This window comes from Cricetulus griseus (genome assembly GCF_003668045.3).
Source record: "Cricetulus griseus strain 17A/GY chromosome 1 unlocalized genomic scaffold, alternate assembly CriGri-PICRH-1.0 chr1_0, whole genome shotgun sequence".
Taxonomy (NCBI): domain Eukaryota; kingdom Metazoa; phylum Chordata; class Mammalia; order Rodentia; family Cricetidae; genus Cricetulus; species Cricetulus griseus.
Window position 1 is genome coordinate 49645313 of NW_023276806.1, and position 20133 is coordinate 49665445.

Consider the following 20133-nt stretch of genomic DNA (forward strand, 5'->3'; position numbering starts at 1 on the left):
TGGTGGGGTCAGGTCAGAGATGAACACCCCCATAAGACTTCATGACAGTTGGGTGGAGTGGAATTCCATTCAAAATGGAATTCCTGCAGGTGTGTCCTGGGAGAGGAAGTCCAAGGAAAGCTGCCTCAAAACCATGAGGGGCTGTCAGAAATTTGGAGAAAATAATTAAAAATAATTTGGAGGACAGTTTGTGTCTCTGATAGCAACCCAACCTGTTTTGAGCTGTGTGGAAGCCCAGAGTCACTGAGGTGATTTGGAAAACTGCTGGGGTCACAACCACTTGTGACATCGAAATCAGAAAGCGACTAAGCATTTTCTCAGGAAGAGGGATCTAAACAAATTTTGTTTTCACCACCAGGAATTCTTGAGCTGGATCTTGGCCTTGAGGCCTAAATGCTAGTGTTGCCACTTCCTGCTTAATGTCTACCTCTGTGTCAATGTTTTTCTTCAGAAGGACTGGGTCATAGGATGCTTTCCAGGGCCATAAACTTTAGGGAGCAGATTTGGGCACACCCCAGACTGCGAAATGTGTGCACTGTAGTGTGAATAGTTGGGCTGACTGCCTGCTTTCCCAAAGGTGGCATCTTGTTTACCCACCTTCTCTGGGGAGCTCCTGCCTTAAATGACCTGATGCAACCTTCCTGAACAAGAGATACCCCAGATCCAGAGAAGCCAATTAGCATTTCAGAAGAGTTTTTCCTCTGTATTCCCTGGCTTTGGGGTAGGGGGCTCTGGGCGTGGCCCGGCTCACAGGGTGAGAACAGCCACGCCCTGCCTATGAGTGATTACTAAGGCTTTGTGCTTGAACATTTGTTGTGGAGCCATTAGAGTCCTGGCAGGAGATATTTTTACCTGTCTGCCTCCTAGTCTCACTGTATTTTTTCTCTCTCCTTTAAAGAAGATTCACAGTTCACTGCTCAGTCCTGCTTTTCTCACACGAGCTATTCTGAGCCCTGAGCCACACGGGTTGCTAAGTGACAAGCTGGCACTGAAGGCTTGCTCTGCGCTTGAGCCCCTCTGTGTTGTGCTTCATGTAATTGAGGCGTCTTTTCAGAGTACCTTGCAACTCCATCGTCTGATGTGCTGCTTGTGAAAGCCTTTACAACCTACCCTGACTACTACAGGGGGATAACTAGAGTATGGTTAGGCTGGTTGTCAACACTTCCTCATTACACTCCAGCAGGATCTTAGCTGATGGAGGGTGGTAAGATAGACAGACTGCCAAGCCTGCTATACCCAGAGCCTGGGTGGCCATGCTTTGTTTATACCCCCACACAAGAGGGACACTCTCTGGATATATGCTGGGAGGTTACACAGATTCCTCATTTACACTCAGGGAAACTGAGGTCCTGTGAAATTAGGATGCTGGCTACATATCTGACTCAAGGCTGGTCTATGGGACATAAAGGCAGAGCGGAAAGAGTTTGCCCTCTCAGGATTCTAGTATCCTGGCATTTGCTTCAGGCTGCAGATGTTGGTGACTGGGTTCTCCCTTTGTGCCTACCTCTGTGCTGAGCACTTCCAGCTAGCCATTTGCTACATCTGCCAGCAGCTTTCTGGGAGAAGGAGCCATTTTCATCATGAAATCAGTCCTTGGGTAACTAATGGGTCTCTTCCAGGAGCATACAGCTAGCGTGCAGCCAAGCCCTCAAGTGGGTCAACACCTCATCAAGAATGCCCATCCAAGCCAGGCAGTGATGGCACATGCTTTTAATCCCAGCACTGGGGAGGCAGAGGCAGGGGAATCTCTGTGAGTTCAAGGCCACCCTGGTCTACAAAGCTACACAGAGAAATCCTATCTTGAAAAACCAAAAAAAAGAAGAGGAGGAAGAAGAAAAGAAGGAGGAGGAGGAGGAGGAGGAGGAGGAGGAGGAGGAGGAGGAAAGAAGAAGAAGAAGAAGAAGAAGAAGAAGAAGAAGAAGAAGAAGAAGAAGAAGAAGAAGAAGAAGAAGAAGAAGAAGAAGAAGAAGAAGAAGAAGAAGAAGAAGAAGAAGAAGAAGAAAGAAGAAAAGGAAAGGAAAGGAAAGGATGTCCATCCAAGTCTTTGTCCCCATCATGCCATCATGCTTTTCCTGCTCTTCCCACTCACCCTGGCCATTTGGACCACACTGCTGTTCTTGAATTACTCACATTACTTCTTTTCATAAATAGGGGGGATGCATGTGTGCATGTATGAATGCCTTTGTGGGCACACAAGTTCATGTGTGGTGTGTGTATTTGTGGGTGTAGGACTTATCTCTGCTAGTGCTTTCCCCTGTCATTTAGGGCTCTGCTCCAGAGCTACCATATTGCCCTTCTTGATTTCTCCCTCCCCAGCATGAAGGCAGGTGGCTCCATTCTGCCCATGTTGTTTTTCTCTTTGCAGCACGTATCATGCCTGGCCATTACATTTGATATTCATTTCTTTAGTATCTGGCCCTCTGAAAGAAATGTGAACTACACAAAAGGGTCTGTTTTGCTCACTGCAGTATCACTTTCCCCAGAATAGATTTTGGTGTGCCTGCCTCCTTCCTGAAACCCCTCCCCCCAGATCAGCAATGTTGATCCTGACTTGGTTTAGTGGGATACCCTGTTAGGGTGTCAGGAGCATCTGAGTAGTCTGAGCAATTTATTTTCTCTTTCTGAGCCTTAGTTTTTATGCACATTCACACACTCATGTGCACACATATGTATTTCTATATGTTGAATGTCTTATTGGGCAATTATAGGGACCCTTAAGCCTTAATTCTTTCAGGATATGGTTCTGTCATCACCTGAAAATAACCACTGGATTTAGAACTTCCTGACTGTGGCTACAGCCCAGCACTGCAGCTTGCAGGCTCATATCATAAGGATGCATCCTGCAGACATAGTGGTACATGGGTCCCAGGATCCCTATCCCATAGAGTGAGGACAGTCTGAGTAAGTGATATCAGGAGGAGGAAGGCCATGCAGCACTGACTGTGACCCTGTGGCTGCTGGTCATACAGCTGTGGCTGCCCTCTGGCTTTCCAACTGTGTGTGCCTGTCTTTGCCCTTGAGTGTTTCTAGCTCAAAGTGGTGGTACTTTTTTTCTTTTTCACATTAGTGACTAGTGCTGCTCACCAGGTATTTATAGGGAAACATGTGCTCTAGTTGGTTAGAATAGAGATGGATTCTGCAGCTGGTGGGAGCCTCCCCTGGCCTTCTCCACTTTGGGCATAATGATCAGTAGATCATACCTAATGCATTGCAGAATGCTCTGTGAAATCCTATGTGGGGGAAGTAGCTGGAGGAAATTCTAAGCCAAAGCATTCCAGATTGCAATCTCTAGACCCCCACCCCCACACCCCACCAACCAATATCCCTGGCTTTAACCTGCAGTAAAAGCTTTCAAGGTTAGCTGCAGAAGAAAGGAGTTCTTGTAAATGCCTTAGGTTTCATCCATTTGAGTGCCATGAGGTCAGAGACCTTCTGTATGTTTCTATGTTTCTAGGGCTCTGGTGCCAGAATCCATAGCTGAGCCTGGGCAGCTTTCCTGCCAGGGAAATGAAAGGGACTCAGTAGCTACTGTCCAGAAGCCCCATAGTGACATCAGGGAGCTTTCTGAGTCATAGGTAGGCTCTCATTCCTACTGAACTCCTAGTGACGCTTTGGCCCATGGATTAGGTTTAACAGGAAGAATTTAGAATGGGGACACTCACCTTGGCATCCCAGGCCCAGACACATGCCTCCCCATTGCATAACTCCGAGAGTATCCTTCGATGTGTAGCATGGGCTATACAGCAGCTGGGAAGAAAACCCCGAGGGCTAAAGAGCCCATAGACACAAATGCCACCTTGGGCACCCTCTAGGACACAACAGGATGCTCAACTAGCCTACCATGTGAACTTGGGGCATCATCCAGGATGCAGTGGAACATTCAGCTAGCCCACTATGGAGTCTCAAAAGAGTTTCTTATTGGGAATTCTGAGATCTTTTAGGCAGGCTGACTCTGCCCCAGTTCCTTCAAAGCCCAAAGTCATCAAGACATGATGTCTTGATCCTGGGGTGGAAAGGACAGTTGCAAAGATTCACTGCTGTTCTTGAACAAAAAGAGCAGGTTAATGTCACCTGCTGATGTGGTCCACAGCCTGGCCTGGGTAGAGCTAGCTAGTTTCACAAACTAGCATGGATGCATGGATGGTCCTCTCCCCCCATTATCTAGGCCCCACGGCTTTATTATATCTGTAGCAGGGATGGCCTGGACAGGTCCTAGCTGCAGTTACCCAGGAGAGTTGTATCAACTCCAGAAGAAAAGAATGCCTTGTGCCCTTCTGCCACACAAGTGACCTTGCCTGTGCTTTTCAGGGGGCATAGACACATGAGAAGAATAGCAAGCCTGGCTTCCAGAGACAGCTTGTTCCCTTAATAAAGTAATTACAGAGCTGGCTAATTTACATCCCTAGAAAGATGCAGGGCAACGGTAGGCTGGGGTGTGTGTGTGTTTAATTTTAAATCCTCCAGCCTCTCCTTAATGAGGAGGTGCCTTGAAATACAATTTCAAAGCACTCGTCTCAGCGCTTTCTCTCTTTAAGGGAAAGTGTAAAAGACAAATGAGGGATGGCAGCAGAAGGGGACATGTTGCCTCCCCCACCCATGTTGGGCAGACATTATCTGCCATAAAGCTGTCACTGAAGGATGGAGAACCAGGTCTTGGCTGCAGTGGCCCTCAGATAATGTCAATGCTGAGCAATGACCCAGGATTTGTTGGCACCAAGCAAATGTTTCTAGGGCTCTGGTGCCAGAATCCATAGCTGAGCCCGGGCAGCTTTCCTGCCAGGGAAATGAAAGGGACTCAGTAGCTACTGTCCAGAAGCCCCATAGTGAGATCAGGGAGCTTTCTGAGTCATAGGTAGGCTCTCATTCCTACTGAACTCCTAGTGATGCTTTGGCCCATGGATTAGGTTTAACAGGAAGAATTTAGAAAAGTCAGACATTGGCTTCCTGTGTGTATTAGCTACTTTCTCATGGCTGTAGCCAAAGACCTGTCAAGAAGCAACTTAAGAGAAGAAGGACTTTGTCTTAGTTTGGGTCTCCGTTGCTGTGAAGAAACACCATGACTACAGCAACTTATAAAGGAAAACATTTAATTGGGGTGGCTCTATTATATTTTCAGAGGTTTAGCCCATCTGGTATCATCAAGAGGTTTATCATCAAGGTATGACATGGTGCTGTGCAGGCAAACATGGTGCTGGAGAAGGAGAGAGTCCTACATTGTGACCTACAGACAACAGGAAGTGATCTGAGTCACTGGGTGTGTCTTGAACATATATGAGACCTCAAAGCCTGCCTTCCCGGTGACCATAGGCCATACCTATGCCAGCAAAGCCACACCTCCTAATAGTGCCCCTCCCTATGAGCTTACGGGGGCCAATTACATTCAAACTACCATAGACTTATAGATTAAGGAAACAGTCCATCATGGGGAAAGCATGGTGGTGGGGACAGCTAGGGGCATTGGCAACAAGGAGAAAGGAACTGCTTGCTCTTATCTGTCTCCATAGGCTTGGAAGCCCAGAAAGCTGACCTATTTTCCTCCCTTTTACCCTTTTTACTCCATCTGGGACCTCAGCCTGTGAATGGCATGGCACACATTTAGGGTAGATATTACACCTTCACTTTGTCCTCTCTGGAAGTGCCCTCTTAAAACACTCAAAGGTGTAATTCATGAAGTTGTTCCTTAATTCAACAAGTTGACACAGTTGAAATTAACTAACATACCAGGGTCCCATTGGCTTTGGTAAAGTAGAACACAAAGGGCTTAGGTGTGAGCCACAGCCATGCTACCTGGGAAGGGGAAGGGTGTGGGTATCTCCAGAGGTCTTGACCACTCTAGGTTCAGCATTATAAAAGATGGATGTCATGATAGATGATATGTATTTGGATTTTGCTGGTTCTGCCCCAGTAGGTTTCCAGAACTGTCTAGTGATACCCAGGTAACACCTATGGGAAAACAATGTGTGTTTACCTTCAGCTCCCCATTGAGCATCCTGGTGGGGACAAAGGAAAGCTCAACACTTTGGGAACCCAGGGTCAGTATGGGATATGTACCAGGGACTTGATTTGGGTTCTGTCTGTCTAATTTGGGCTCCTTATTTCTGGCATTGTCAGTCAATCTTCTGCTATGTATCTGCTTTCACAGGCCTTTGGATGAGAAAGAGCTGACAGGAGCTGAGCCCCACCTTCTCTGTGTGCTGGGGAACAGGGCTACACAGCCCCAGTGGCACCCATGCCGAAGAACAGCAAGGTGACCCAGCGCGAACACAGCAATGAGCATGTCACTGAGTCCGTGGCTGATTTGCTGGCCCTCGAGGAGCCTGTAGACTATAAGCAGAGTGTACTGAATGTGGCCGGCGAGACAGGTGGCAAGCAGAAGGCAGCGGAGGAGGAGCTGGACGTAGAGGACCGACCGGCCTGGAATAGCAAGCTGCAGTACATCCTGGCACAGATTGGCTTTTCGGTGGGACTTGGCAACATCTGGAGGTTCCCCTACCTATGCCAGAAAAATGGAGGAGGTAAGAGGGTACCTGGAAAATGGGTTGGGCTAGGGTAGGAAGGATCATGCCTTTGCTGAGGCAGAACTGGAGTCCTTGGAGATAGGAGTGCAGAATTCCAGAACAATACTCATAGTGTCAGACAGTGGCTCATAGTTATAAAATGCCAGGAGGCCATGATAAGAATGGGGATTCTGGATCCAGGCTGCCATGCTTCAGTTCCCATCCTAGCCATAGCCTGGGACCTAGTCCAAGCTGCTGGACCCCTGTAAATTGAATGTAAGAATACTACTCTTGATAGTTGAGAGGATTAAATGAGTTTTATATACTACCTTGGTAAAGAACAACTGTTGGCTGTTATTATCAAACATTTACAAGATACAAAGCACTGTTTTAAGCACTTAGTGGATGTTGGACTCAACTGCTTGAAACTCCTCCTATTTGAGCATCTTGGGACAACCAAAGTACAAGTTTCACATGGCTCATCCATCAATTCCTCCCAGCAACCTTGTGTAAGGAGAAGTTCATTGTCTTTACTTTAGAGACTATAAAACTGAGGGACAGATAGGTTGGGTAATTTTCCCAGGTCATGTGACATGAAGGTCTATTGCTAGTGATGGGATTCCCCCTGGTGGGTGTGGCCTGTGCACTTTACACGACTCCGGCTGGCTACCTGTAGTGGATCCTCACACTGCACCTGAATGCAAATTCCTCTTGAGCATGTGGCATGCTATAAATTTGTCATCAGTGCTGACAAAGCACCCAGAGCAGATAGATATCCCTAGGCGCTGTCTCTCCAGAGTGTGGAAGTTTACCAGAATTTCCCAGACCCACACTGATTTGAAATGATGGGAAAATTACAGAAAATAAAGAAAGCTTTAGTAGGCTCATGTTTTAGTTTCTTTTCTCTTATGATAAAATACTCTGACTGAAAGCAGCTTCAATGAGAAAAGGGTTTATTTGGCTTACACTTCCAGGTGACAGCCCATTATTGAGGGGAATCAGGGCAGGAAATCAAGCAAGAACTCAAGAAATCATGAAGAAATTTGCTGGCTTGCTCACAGTATAATGTTTAGCTAACTTTCTTATATAGCCCCAGCCACTTTACCAGGGAATGGTGCTGCCTTGGTGCTGCCTATAGTGGGCTGGGCCCTCCTGGATCAATTACTAATCAAGGAAATCCCCAAAAGACATGCCTGAGGCCAGTCTGATCTGGGAAATCTCTCAATGGAAATTCCCTTCTCACATGGCTACAGTCAAGATGTCAGTCAAAGTTAACAAGGAAAGCCCACACTTGTGTTCCTGAGAAAGCTATCCGCCAGGGAACTTCATAGGCCCTGAATCTCCTACTCTGGGACTACCACACTCCAGCCTGCTGGATGGCTACAGCTTTCTAGGCATTTTGACTCAGCTTCTTCCTGCCTTCTCCATGGGATTCCTAACATTGTAGCCTCTCCCAAAATGTCTGCTCCATTTAGAGAAGGACACCCCACCTTTATACCGGTTACTGTTCTCACTACTGGAACAACATAGCTAACAGAAGAAACTTGAGAGAGGAAGGACTTAATTTGGCTCAGGGTTTTGGGGGGAGCTCTGTTGAGGTGGCAATGTGAATGAGTGTCTCATGTCAGAGGAAGTGTGTTGGGAAGCTCATCATGAGGTAGAGAGGCAGGAAACAGAGTAATACAGAGCCAGGGACAGGCTGTACCTCTCAAAGACCCACCCACAGACCTCCTCTCTGCCAACCAGACCTACTGAAGGTTGGACAGCAGCATTCTTGCTTAGTCTTCCTATTCGAAGTAACTCATTCCTTCTTCACAACGCCCTTTAGAGAGTGGAGGAGTATGAAGTGACATTTTTGTAAATAAAAAAATGGGCACGTATCAGCTATTTCATATGGTTTTGTCTAATGTTTTCATTCTGTCTACATAGATGACAAAATATCAGTAAAGAGAGATCAAGTGATTTGCCTAAATTTGCAAAGTAGGTGGCAGAGCCAGGATTCCAGTTTTGATGATCTGACCCCAGAGTCTCGTCTCAGCTCCTTTTCAATCCATATCCCAATTAACTGGGGCAAAAAAGGGGTTCTTAAGTCCCAGAAATAAATGGTCTATGCAAAAAGCAAGGCATGGTGTATAGACAGGAATCTGGGGAATGGAGAGCCAGGCTCCATTCACTTATGGTTGTGCTCTGCTAAATGCTCCCAGCTGTTCATTCCTAAGACTCCTGAGAGACACTGTGGCATCAGAAGAAATCCAGTTGTCCCCAAGTCATGTTTTCCAAGGTGGAAGAGGGTGTTGCATGATTTCAGTGATGGTTGACACACAAAAGTGCCTTTTACTAACCATGAATTAATCTCACCTAAGTGTCCTGGCCTTGAACCCTCTGGCCAGACTAAATTCCATGTGGCCATGACCTGCAGTCATGACTAGGATAAAAAGAGCCTGGGCCACGGGAGGCAATCCACAGTTTTTTTTCCCACGAATCACTTTTAGAGGATCTCCCGGGTTTGTGAGAAGAGGAGAGAAACATGCATAGGAGATACCAGTGTGCTCTGACATCCTGACACTCATCTCCCTGTACATCTTGTCCCTCCTAAGAACACTGAGGAAAAATAAAAAAACCAGTGAGGCTCCTTCATGTTGTGTTCCTGAACTCACATTGCTTCCATTGCTTCTGTTTCTCTCCAAAGACCAAGACAGACTAGGGTGCATGCCCATGGTTCTTTAGGCCCTCCCTTTTTGGAGAACTTGATAGGACTGCTTGTGAATGACAGGATTAATGAGTGAGTATACGAGTGGGTGTGCATGAGTGTACATGCATATACATGTGTGTGCGTGTGTGTATGTATGTGTGTGTTTTAAGATGCTGCTGCTCTGTGAGGCTCAGAGGGAAGCTTCTCTTGGAAGGCTCTCCCCAGGAGTTCCCTCAGCAGATGTGTGTTCAGGTGGCTCCTGTAGTGTGACCAATCCAGGATGTGTGTATACACATGCCTGCTGACATTGCCCAAATGAATCTGAGGGACATGCTTCCCATGAGGTCTCCCAGGATGGCATCTGGGCCTTCTGTTACTCTTGTATTCCCCAGAGCTCGAGTCTGGCATACAGAAGACCCATGGTAGGCAGCTTCTGTTGCTGACTAGCAATTTTGTGTCTAGTAGTTGTCTGACCTCCAGTGTTCTTTGGCAGATTAGGCACGAGCCTGAGAAGGGTGAGTTACAGGGGACAGAGCAGGGGGACCGTACTGGACTTTTGGAGACTCCTCTCTTGAGAGGGTTTTCCTCAAGGTGTTAGGTAGCCCAGGAGACAGGAACCAGCAAGACAGTTTGACAGGCAGAGCCTGGCTGATAGTATTGCTAACAGGGCTATGTACTTGGCACAACTCTTGGTGGGGTGCAGTCATCCATGTCCAGCCGTGGCTGTAATTCTCTTGCTAAATGCCCTGTCACTTGGAATTGAGATCGTGTCTGCAGCTAAGTTTAAGACAGCAAGATTAATTTGTTATCTGTAATCTTTAGCAAGATCATTCCATCCTTTATGATTCCCTTATCACGCTTTCCTGAACAACTAATTTCTCTCCCATTCCTCCCAATTAGCTGTGGATTAATGGTGATGCTGATCAGACCCTCTCCCTGGAGAGTTTCCAAGCTCGGCTCTTCTAGACTGGCTCAGTCTGCTGTGTCAGCATCTGTCTCAGATGCCAGGAGGCTGGACCACAGAGTGGGAGGGTGTGTGGCAGTGAGCCCCTGGGAATGAGTGAGCAGGACCCGTGACACCCGGGAGGGTTGTGGACAGGTGTTCACAGAGTACTGTGTGAGACCAGGCCCTGTGACTTGACATGCAGCTCCCTGAGAGGCAGTGAGGAATCGGCTTCTGAACCCAGCCTTGCAAGTGGAAGGCACTGGCATCCATATGCTCCCTGTTTCAAATCTCAAGTCAGAGAATCGAGGAGAGGAAAGGTCTGGATGGGCCATTGTTGGAGAGATCACAGCCGTGAGCCACACCATTCGCAGAGAAGCTCCAGATGGCCTAAGATGTGGCTGAGTCTGCTGGACATGGTTGCCACCCCTTCCCTTACATTGCTGTCACTGCCCACACACTGTGGCTGAAACTGTAGGGCATGCCTGCCACTCCTCCCCTCACACTGTCACTCCTGTCCTTGCAGGTGCCTACCTGGTGCCCTACCTGGTGCTGCTGATCATTATTGGCATCCCCCTCTTCTTTCTGGAGCTGGCTGTGGGCCAGAGGATCCGCCGTGGCAGCATCGGTGTGTGGCACTATGTGTGCCCCCGCCTAGGGGGCATCGGCTTCTCCAGTTGTATTGTGAGTCAGAGCTGGGGGCTGGCGCTGTGTGGGAGGCAGAGGGACCACTTTTGGAGAGTGTGAAGGAGGTCACCAGGTTTACAGGTCAAAGTCCTGGGCCAACACAAGAGGGATCATCACTGGAATTAAAGCTGGTTTCCCAGGACCATAGTCACCATATTTCCTAAACTGAAAGTTGATGGCACTGCCAGACACCATATGTGATGCAAATGATGCAAAAGAGGGAAAATGGGGCATGTTCACGGGGATATCTCAGTACTTATTATTCAGGGACAGAGGGACTATCCCAGGTCCCCAACACTCCTAACCAGCCTTCAGCTCCTCATGAATTCCTTTCTCTTTCCTTGGGAAATGAATTTCAAATTTATGTGGCTTAGGACCCCTTGCTAGAGTGCCCTTCAAAAGAACAGTTGCAATATTCAGACAGGAGCCTTATGGTCAACCCAGGAGGCATGAGGTTTTGGGAGATGTGCTGGGCCTTGAATAGGGATTTCTGGGCTCCTCTGTGTGGCTGGAGATGAAACCTTGCTGAGAGTTGTATACAGTAGAGGAAATGGAGCATCCCTTAAAAGTGAAGCCTGCAGATGTCCATCCTTACACTTGAGATAAACACTGGAATTTACTTCTTGAAGGGATTGGGGAGTCTGTCAAACATGGTAGGATGATTATCCTAAGTCTGTTCGGTCCTATTGTTCAACCAGGCATCACCTTTGCCCCGCTTACTCTGGTCAGCTACAGTGTAACTGCCAGGCTGGCTGTGTGTGCACATGTAGGAGTAGGGAGCCCTACTGGACTGAAAACACCACAGTTAAGGAAATGGATGTTTCTCTGTGTATTTATTCCAGCACAGCCCCCTCGCTGGTTTTCTCTTTTTGTGTGTGAGTGAACACGCGCTCCTCCACACAGTTGCTCATGTGAAAGGGAAGAAACCAGGGGCCCTCTGCATTCACATCAATGAGCAATCTTAATTGTCTGGGGTAGCCAGGCCTCCAGAAGGGACCTCTGAGCCTTGGGAGCAGTCGCACCCAAACCCTGCCTACTAAGCATTGTTAGACCCTCCTATTTTAATAAAACTCTGCCAAGCTTAGTTGCTGTGTCTCTAGAGGCAGCTGCTCGTAGTTCCAAAGAAAGAGTAGCACCCCAGAAAAGGGAAGAGTTGGGAAAACCAGCACCACTGTCTGGGCCTTTAAGGACCAATGCTGTGGTGTGTTTCCACAGTCCTGGAGGGCATTTCTAATTAGAATCCTGAGTCATCAGGAAATGATGGGGGAAGTGCTTCAAGTGTCTTACAGGAATTTCAAACTGGAAAGGATTAACATTTTAAGAGTTTATTGCTTAAAGGAGAAAATTTTAATATCCCAGGAATTCCTTTGTGGACTGCCTGAGTACCAGATGAATGGAGAAGGACAGGGAACAGCCCCTACTCCATCTCACCACCCCCCAATCCTCCATCATGGCTGGTTTTGAGATGCTGGGCCTTGGATGGAGTGCAGGGAGGGGTGGCTGTACCTGTAGCCTCCATGACCTTACCCTGGTCCTTGTCCACAGGTCTGCCTCTTCGTTGGACTGTACTACAATGTGATCATTGGGTGGAGCGTCTTCTACTTTTTCAAGTCTTTCCAGTACCCGCTGCCCTGGAGTGAATGTCCTGTCATCAGGAATGGGACTGTGGCAGGCAAGTGTGGGACCCCTGAGGAGCCTCAGCTGTGGTCTCCAGCCAGCCTCGTCCCAGGAAGGAGTCTAAACTGTTTAGTGCTCAGATTTGGGGTTTTATTGGTTCATTCAGTCGTCTTGGAGAAACCACTTCACACCCTGGTCCTCATTTTTTCCTCTTTCTCCTGAGGGAATGACCTACCGCTCTCCTGCTGGCACTGAGGTCTCAGGCACTGAATTGTGTTTGGTTATTATGAACTATTGTGTTACTCCAATAGCATATGTCTAAGAACAATTTTAACTTGTGTGCAGCAGACTGTCCCACTCTGTAGATGGGAAAACAGATCTGGAGACCACTTTCCCATGCTCATATGTCCATTTAACCAGTAATCTCATATCTGGATTCCAGCCTCTGTCTCAGAGCCTTCCCCAAGAACCTTTAGACAAATTTGGCATTTTTTTTTTTTTTTGTGAATTAGTGAGCAGAAGATGGTCTATATGGGAATTCAGCCATGTGATTGTGGCCCAAAACCTCTTAGGCCCCACCAGAGACGGGATTCCTCAGGACCTGTCAGATCATGGCCCAGCTTGCCCTCAGCGACCCACTTACCCACTGCTGCCTGGGCAGGGTCCCACACAGGAGATCCCCATGGGGCTGGAATCTGAGGCCTCATGGCCTTTGCTGTGGTTTCAGTGGTGGAGCCTGAGTGTGAGAAGAGCTCAGCCACTACCTACTTCTGGTATCGAGAGGCCTTGGACATCTCCAACTCCATCTCAGAGAGCGGGGGCCTCAACTGGAAGATGACACTCTGCCTCCTTGTGGCCTGGAGCATCGTGGGCATGGCAGTAGTCAAGGGCATCCAGTCCTCTGGAAAGGTGAGCTGGGACAACCCAGAAAGCAGGAGCTTGGAACCCAGGCTACCAGGAAAGAATACTTGAGTGGCAGCATTGGCCTCATGGGATGGGTAGGAGCATTACCAGCACAGACAGCCTAAGGATGAGCTTGCTGGAGAGTCATTACTGGGACCTATCTATCTGCCTTCGCACTCATAGCTCCGGCCTGCTTTGCATCTTGGGTGCCACTTGTCCAGGTGGCGCCTCCTCAGGTTCCTAAGCAAAACGCCCTTATATCGGGTAGTCTAAGCAGTTTTTGATTAAATTCTGCCCTATGCTGTCTGCTGATAAAGGGCTATTAGAGCATCTGAGAACTTTGAGGCCCCCAAACAGTCCAGTCAATGATGGTCATAATAGTTGAGCCCTGCCTTCCTTTCCCAGCAGTTCCAATCTTTATTATTTATGACCTCATAGAATTCATGGGCTCCCAGGGATGGAAAGGATGACAGACATCTGATAGCCCCCAGCTCATTTGATTGACAAGGAAACTGAGGTCTAAACTGGGGAAAGTACCTTATCTAATGTCGTATGGCTAGTCTGTCTGGGCTGGAACTGGAGCCCTGACTGGCTGGCTTGATGAGTAAGCATGCTGAGTTGTAGAAAGGTGGCGTCATCTCAGCCACCAACCTCCTCCCTCTCTGGAGGCCAAAATAGTAGCTGACACTTCATGGCATTTATCAGAACTGTCACATCTGCACATCCTTGGCTCTCACCAAAATGTTATGAGTTAAGAATATTACAACCCTTTAGAGATGGGGAGATGGACGCATCCTAAGTAGTTAGCCTGAGGCCCCAGGATTGGATGATGGTAGCTGCAGAATCAGTACTCATGCAGATAGCTCAGGATTTGTCCTCATAGCCTTTCTGTTGCCCTGTCCTTAGTACCCCAGGATTTGTTTCACTGCAGCTGAAGTCCCATGATCAAATTCTTTGTGTATGGCTCTATACCAGGCACACTGGGCTATAGAAAGGCACATGATACATGTCAGCTAGCAAGTATCATGTGGGTCAGGTTCGGGATCCCTTTCTTGGGGAACAGTGCCAAGACCTCCTAGATGCCTTCTGCTATAGGACCTCTAAGGACAGGGGAGTCCTGGAATGGTCCACTGGGGACATGAGAGTGGGACAATAAGAAGGGAAATCATAGTGTTTCTTCACCCCATAACAGCCTTTATGAGTGTGGTCTGCTAATTCAGCCCTGCCAGCCCTTGAAAGGCAGACCAACTCCAGGCACAGCCATGCTGTCTCCAGCTTGCTCTGCTCTTGCCTGGGCCAGATGGATGGTGGGTTTGGCTCAGTGCCTAGGGGCTCCAGGCTCCAAGTTCTGCTGCCTGATATCAGAGGAGAATCATGGGCCCCAGCTGTGAGCAGGGAAGGGGGGTGCCAGCTGTAGGAGGGGCTCTGCCTGACAGGGGCCTCTGTCTTCTCTGCAGGTAATGTATTTCAGCTCCCTCTTCCCCTATGTGGTGTTGGCCTGCTTCCTGGTTCGGGGGCTGCTGCTGCGAGGGGCGGTTGACGGCATCCTGCACATGTTCACTCCTAAGGTAAGGCTCTGTGGTTTCCACATGTGAGGGAGCCCTGGCAGATCCACTGGGCCTGATCAGCTTCGTGCAGTTTTACACCCAAACCCAACTGTGGGTCAGGTGTTTTTGCCAGCCCCTGTAGAGAGGCACAGGAAAGGGGTATAGGCTCTGCCCTCATGTGTCAAGGAGAGGTGGCATCTGAATTGAGCCTTGCAGAGCAGGAAGGGCTTCAGTGAGTACCAGTGTGATTTATTAACCAAGGGAAACCATGTGAGCAAAGATATGGAAAAGCACCAGGCATGCCTGCAGCAATGGCAGAGGCATATTTCATTTATGTGAGGAAGGGGCTTCATTAATTTGAGGGGTGGTTTCATTTCGTGGATCTGTGGTCAAAGGAGCCAAGGAGATGAACTCCAGGAATTTCAGTTGTACCCAAACCTGGGGAACAAGGAACCTACTCAGGCAACCTGCTTATCCTATCAGTAGCCTGTGAATGGGGCTGCAAGGGATCTTTGTTCATAGAGGATGCAGCTGAGAAACAGGGTTCCTGAATATGTACACCTAGCCTCTGGGAAGGCGGTCTGTCCCCATCTCATGGCCATGACCATTTAGACCACTGGGCACAGTTACATGAGTCAGGTCACTGGGGAAAATCGGTTTCAAATTTCCCTAGACATTGTACATCAGTGTCTCCAGCTGGTGGGGATGAGAATTTCACCTCCAAATCCCCCTAATAAGTGGCAGCCAAAAGGGGCCTACTGAGACTCTAGCCCAGGGCTCCAGGTCAGACTGGGCCAGACCATCTTGAAACCTCAGGGCTCAATAGTGCCACCATACATGTGTACACAAATGCACGTACACATTCCCTTACATAGGTAGTTGACATAGGGTGATAAAGAAAAGCCCAGAGTCTATGGAATTGGAAGTCCCCAGGTCCCTTTGACTCTTCTATTGTGAGCAGGCTCCTGGTGTGGGGAGGATGGGCATGGTTAGGACCTACACCACCCAAACTGCACAAACTGGCCTTAGGCATCCTGGGATGGAACACGCAAGATTTCTACAGACGTGCTCACAAAGGCTCACCTTCTAAAGCATGAAGCATGTCTCCTAAAACAAACCATAGGGCTGTAAACATGTGATATCCGGTAGAGAGCCAGGCTGCTTCCAGTGGGGAATTGATCATGAGAAGAAGGCCATCAGCCTCTGAGTTACTTCAACAATTGCCCTAGTCGCATAATAACAGTTATTCTTCACTGGGCTATGTGAGCGTATTCTCTGACGATGTGCCTGAACATGGAGCTTTACAAACATCTCCAGATAGGCTGCTGATGGCCTTAGGGTCATTGGTACGAAGATCCAAAAGGTAGTGGCACAGACTCACTGTGTGGCCCAGCTGTGCTTCAGTCTGCCTCATTAGATTCAGACACCCATTACAATGTCTCTTTAATTCTGAAATATCTCAAGCTTATAATTGCATTCCAGCAATATAATAGACATTTTAAGGAAGTAAACCATTACAGAATGCCGATAAAGTGCCTGTGTAGTGCTGTCTGATGTCACATCCCATTCCTTTCTCAAAGGCAGCCACTGGCCACCTGCTCTTGCTGCCATAACAAAATACCTTAGACTAAGTAATTTATAAGCAAAAAGTTTATTGCTCACAGCTCTACAACTGGGAAGGCCAAGGTGAAGGCACCAGAAGATTCCATAGTGAAAGGGCAAAAGGAATCAGCTTGAGCCTCTATTATAAAGGCACTGATCCCATTCACCAGGGTGGATGCCTCATGATTTAATCACTTCCAATGAATCACTCCTGAATATTAGTTTCCAATGTGCAAATTTGGAGTTACAGAAACTGTTATCCTGAATTGGGAATTTATCCTGCTAATGCCTTCTTTGAGATGCCATACACAGACATATTTCCACAACCAGTGTACAGCAATTCTACATATCCTTAAAGTTTACATATATTTTCACAGGTATCCTTCTATGATTTGCTTTTGATTTTGCATGACATGATTCTTTTTTACTTACACTGATATGTGGGCTATAACACATCTATTTTCAGTATGGTATAGTATTTCACCACAGAAACTAAACTAAAAATTCTCTACTTGGTGGACATGTAAGTTGTTGCCAGTTTTTACTACTACTGATAAGGCTAAGTTCTGGTTAGTTTTCTTGTTGCTACGATAAATAGCATGACCAAACACAAATTAAGAAGAAGAGGGTTGACTTCCTTGTACACTTCCAAGTCGTAATCCATCATTGAGAAAAGTCCGAGGAGGAACTCAGGCAGAAACAGTGGAGGAATGCTGCTTACTGGCTCACTCTCAGAGCCATGCTCAGCCTGCTTTCATACATAGCTCAGATCTATCTGCCTCAGAGTGGTGCAGCCCGCAGTGGACTGGGCTCTTTCACTCAATCACTAATCAAGACAATCTCTTACAGGCAAGCCCACAGGCAATCTGATGTGAGTGGCTTCTCAGTTGACATTCCCTCTTCCTAAGGGTGTCAAGTTGACAGTAAAAATTAACTAGCACAGGTTGTAATAAACATTATTACACAAGTTCCTCTGGAGTATACACAGTAAGAATTGAAATTGCTGTCTCAAAGGCTATGCATTTCTTCAGCCAAAATACTTTCTAAGTGGTTGTATCCATGAAGACTTACATCAGATATATAACCTTCAGTCAGTCCACATTTGACATGCTTCATTTTTGCCTATCAAATAGATGCATATAGCGTATGTACTCACTGAAAAGCAGGGGCATTTCCTTTCTCAAACCATTTCCAGAAACCATGTGGATCTGCCTTGGCATTTGTAGAGGCCAGAATCTTCTGACCTGAATAATTAAACCTAGAGGCCCCTAAAGGAGCCAAGTTCCCAGGAGCCACCATGGCACAGCTCATGGCTCATCTGACTCATTGGTCTCTAGTCAAGACTTTGTGACCCATCTTGATGTTGTGTCCTCTAAGATTTTCATGGTACAGCTCCTGCCCCTGACTCTAGAGGATTGCATTGAGCAAGGGGGGTGGCTAAGAAGACTTGAGCACTCCCCCATCAAGGGTACCCAGGCAGGCTATGCCACTGTTTGCCTGGAGTGTAGTTTCTATTTACAGATCCTCCCCACCCCGCCATACTGTGTAGAGAAAACAAATTCACTCTCAGCAACAGTCATCTTACAGTCCATGCAGGCTGAGTACCATTGGAGAGGTGACTGCTTTAGCTCAGGACCAGGAGATAAGATTTCTCTGGGACCATTTAAAGTTCTTGATGCCATAGAGTACCAGTTGTCCAAAGTGTCCAAGGATGGACACTTTCTTTCATATAGGCTAAAATATTAATAACATTCCAAAGGGTCATGCCACTTGACATCCTGAACAACATCCAAGGAAATTTGACCAGGGCATCTCCGACTCTTTTCAGACTATGCGGATAATGTGGTAGGTCCTCCCTCCTTCTCAGACTTCTTCCAAGCCCAGAAAATATCCAGGCTATAGGACCTGTCCTTTCTGTCCATGTCTGCAAGCAGAGAGCTAGTGCATCTGATGTGCTGTACGACCAGGATGTGATGATGACTCACTAGTGCCCCTGATGGGATAGTAACTGGTGTTAATGGCTAATGAACTACTCGAAATTCCCAGACAGCTTTTCCTTATCACTTCTTTCACCTAATTACAAAGCTGGGTTATCATGGGGTGCCATGCAATTCTCACATAATTTGCCCAACATACAGTGGTGAATTATGGAGAGTTTTTTTTAGCATACAAACTCTTTTTTTGTTTTATTTTTTTCCATTCATTTATTTAGCTCATAAATAAAGTCATGCACAATTATGATACATAATACAGTATGTTCACAATGGCATGGCTAAATTAAACCAATTAACATGTTATCACACATATTCATCATTTTTGTTTTGAGAACACTTAAAGTATACTATCTCACAACTTTTAAAAAAAGCATATTGTCATCAACCATATTTATCATGCTCTCAGTAGACCTCAAGACTTCACAGAGTCCATGACTCTTGTCCAACTGCAGTTTTATATCCTTAAACCCATCGTTTCCCCATTGTTAAAAGACCCACATTGAAGCCTAATAGCTACAATTCTGCTCTCTGTTCCCATAAGTTCATCATTTCTAGGTTACACATAAAATTGAAATTGTGTGACATTTGTCTTCCAGTGTGTCACTTATTTTTTTTGGCAAGCATATAACTTTACTACTTACTAAAGATGAAATCAAATTTGCATGCACAGGTGAGCACTCACTGAAACACCTTGGATTCATCACATATTTGAGTTTCAATTAGCTTATATATATATTTATATTTATATAAAAAGAGCAATATGGCATTATGTTATGCATCAATAGCAGCAACAGCTTTTCCAGGTTCTGCAGTCATTTGAACAAAATTGTAGAGACATTCAGCACACTCTATTTAAAAAAAAAAACCCAAAAAACAAAAAAAAAACCAAAAAACCAAAACAAAACAAAACAAACAAACAACAAAGTAAAAAAACAAAATCCCAGAAAACAGCATAGTTCGAATACAAACTCTTAAGCAATCAGAATTATGAACATTCATATTCTTTGGCCTAGCAATTTCACTTTTAGGTATTTTCCCTACAAATGTAGTCACATATAAGCAAAACAGCTAGTACTCAGTATTGGTTGCTACAGCATTTTTTTTTTTTTAGTAGCAAAAAAAAATGGCATGCTCCAGATGCCCAAATGCCTATCATTCATGTTTGCATTCATCAAATGAAGGCTCACTGGATGCTAAGCAGTGTTGTAAGACTGAGATTCAGCCCATGAGTACAACAGACAAATTTGCCAACCCTCAGAATGGATGATCCAAGATAAGATGCATAATTGTTACTGACCAGGGTGACAGGGGAGAACAAAGAATTGGGGTATCTAGGGAGAAGAGTTGCATTTTTATGCAGAGTCAAGGAATGCCTCATCGAGGAAGAACATCTGAATAGCGACTCTAAGGAGGTGAGGGTTCAGGCTACATGCAAATATAGAGAGCACACCTTCCATTCTAGACAGAGAGACAGTGAGTAAAAGGAGCTGGAGTCTGGAGCAGCTTGCAATTCTAGGAAGTATGCTAGAAAGAAAGGAGGGGAGAGAGGCAGGACTGTGGTCTTACTAGGGCTTTGAGGGTCTGGGAGGCCTTAGAGACACTTGAACATCTCTTCTGTGTAAACTCTGGCCAGTGGGAAGTTGTGGGCAGA

The 20133-nt window shown here is 46.7% G+C and overlaps 1 protein-coding gene across 1 annotated transcript in view; it reads left to right on the forward strand.

Moving 5' to 3' along the window:
* Positions 1-6229: 6229 nt before the first annotated feature.
* Positions 6230-20133, forward strand: part of Slc6a17 (solute carrier family 6 member 17) — a 28749-nt gene continuing 14845 nt past the window's right edge. The window contains exons 1-5 of the mRNA XM_035451879.1: positions 6230-6515; positions 10659-10816; positions 12365-12491; positions 13164-13345; positions 14797-14907. Of these exons, the coding sequence (XP_035307770.1) occupies positions 6230-6515; positions 10659-10816; positions 12365-12491; positions 13164-13345; positions 14797-14907 (864 nt within the window). The remainder of the gene's footprint in view (positions 6516-10658; positions 10817-12364; positions 12492-13163; positions 13346-14796; positions 14908-20133) is intronic.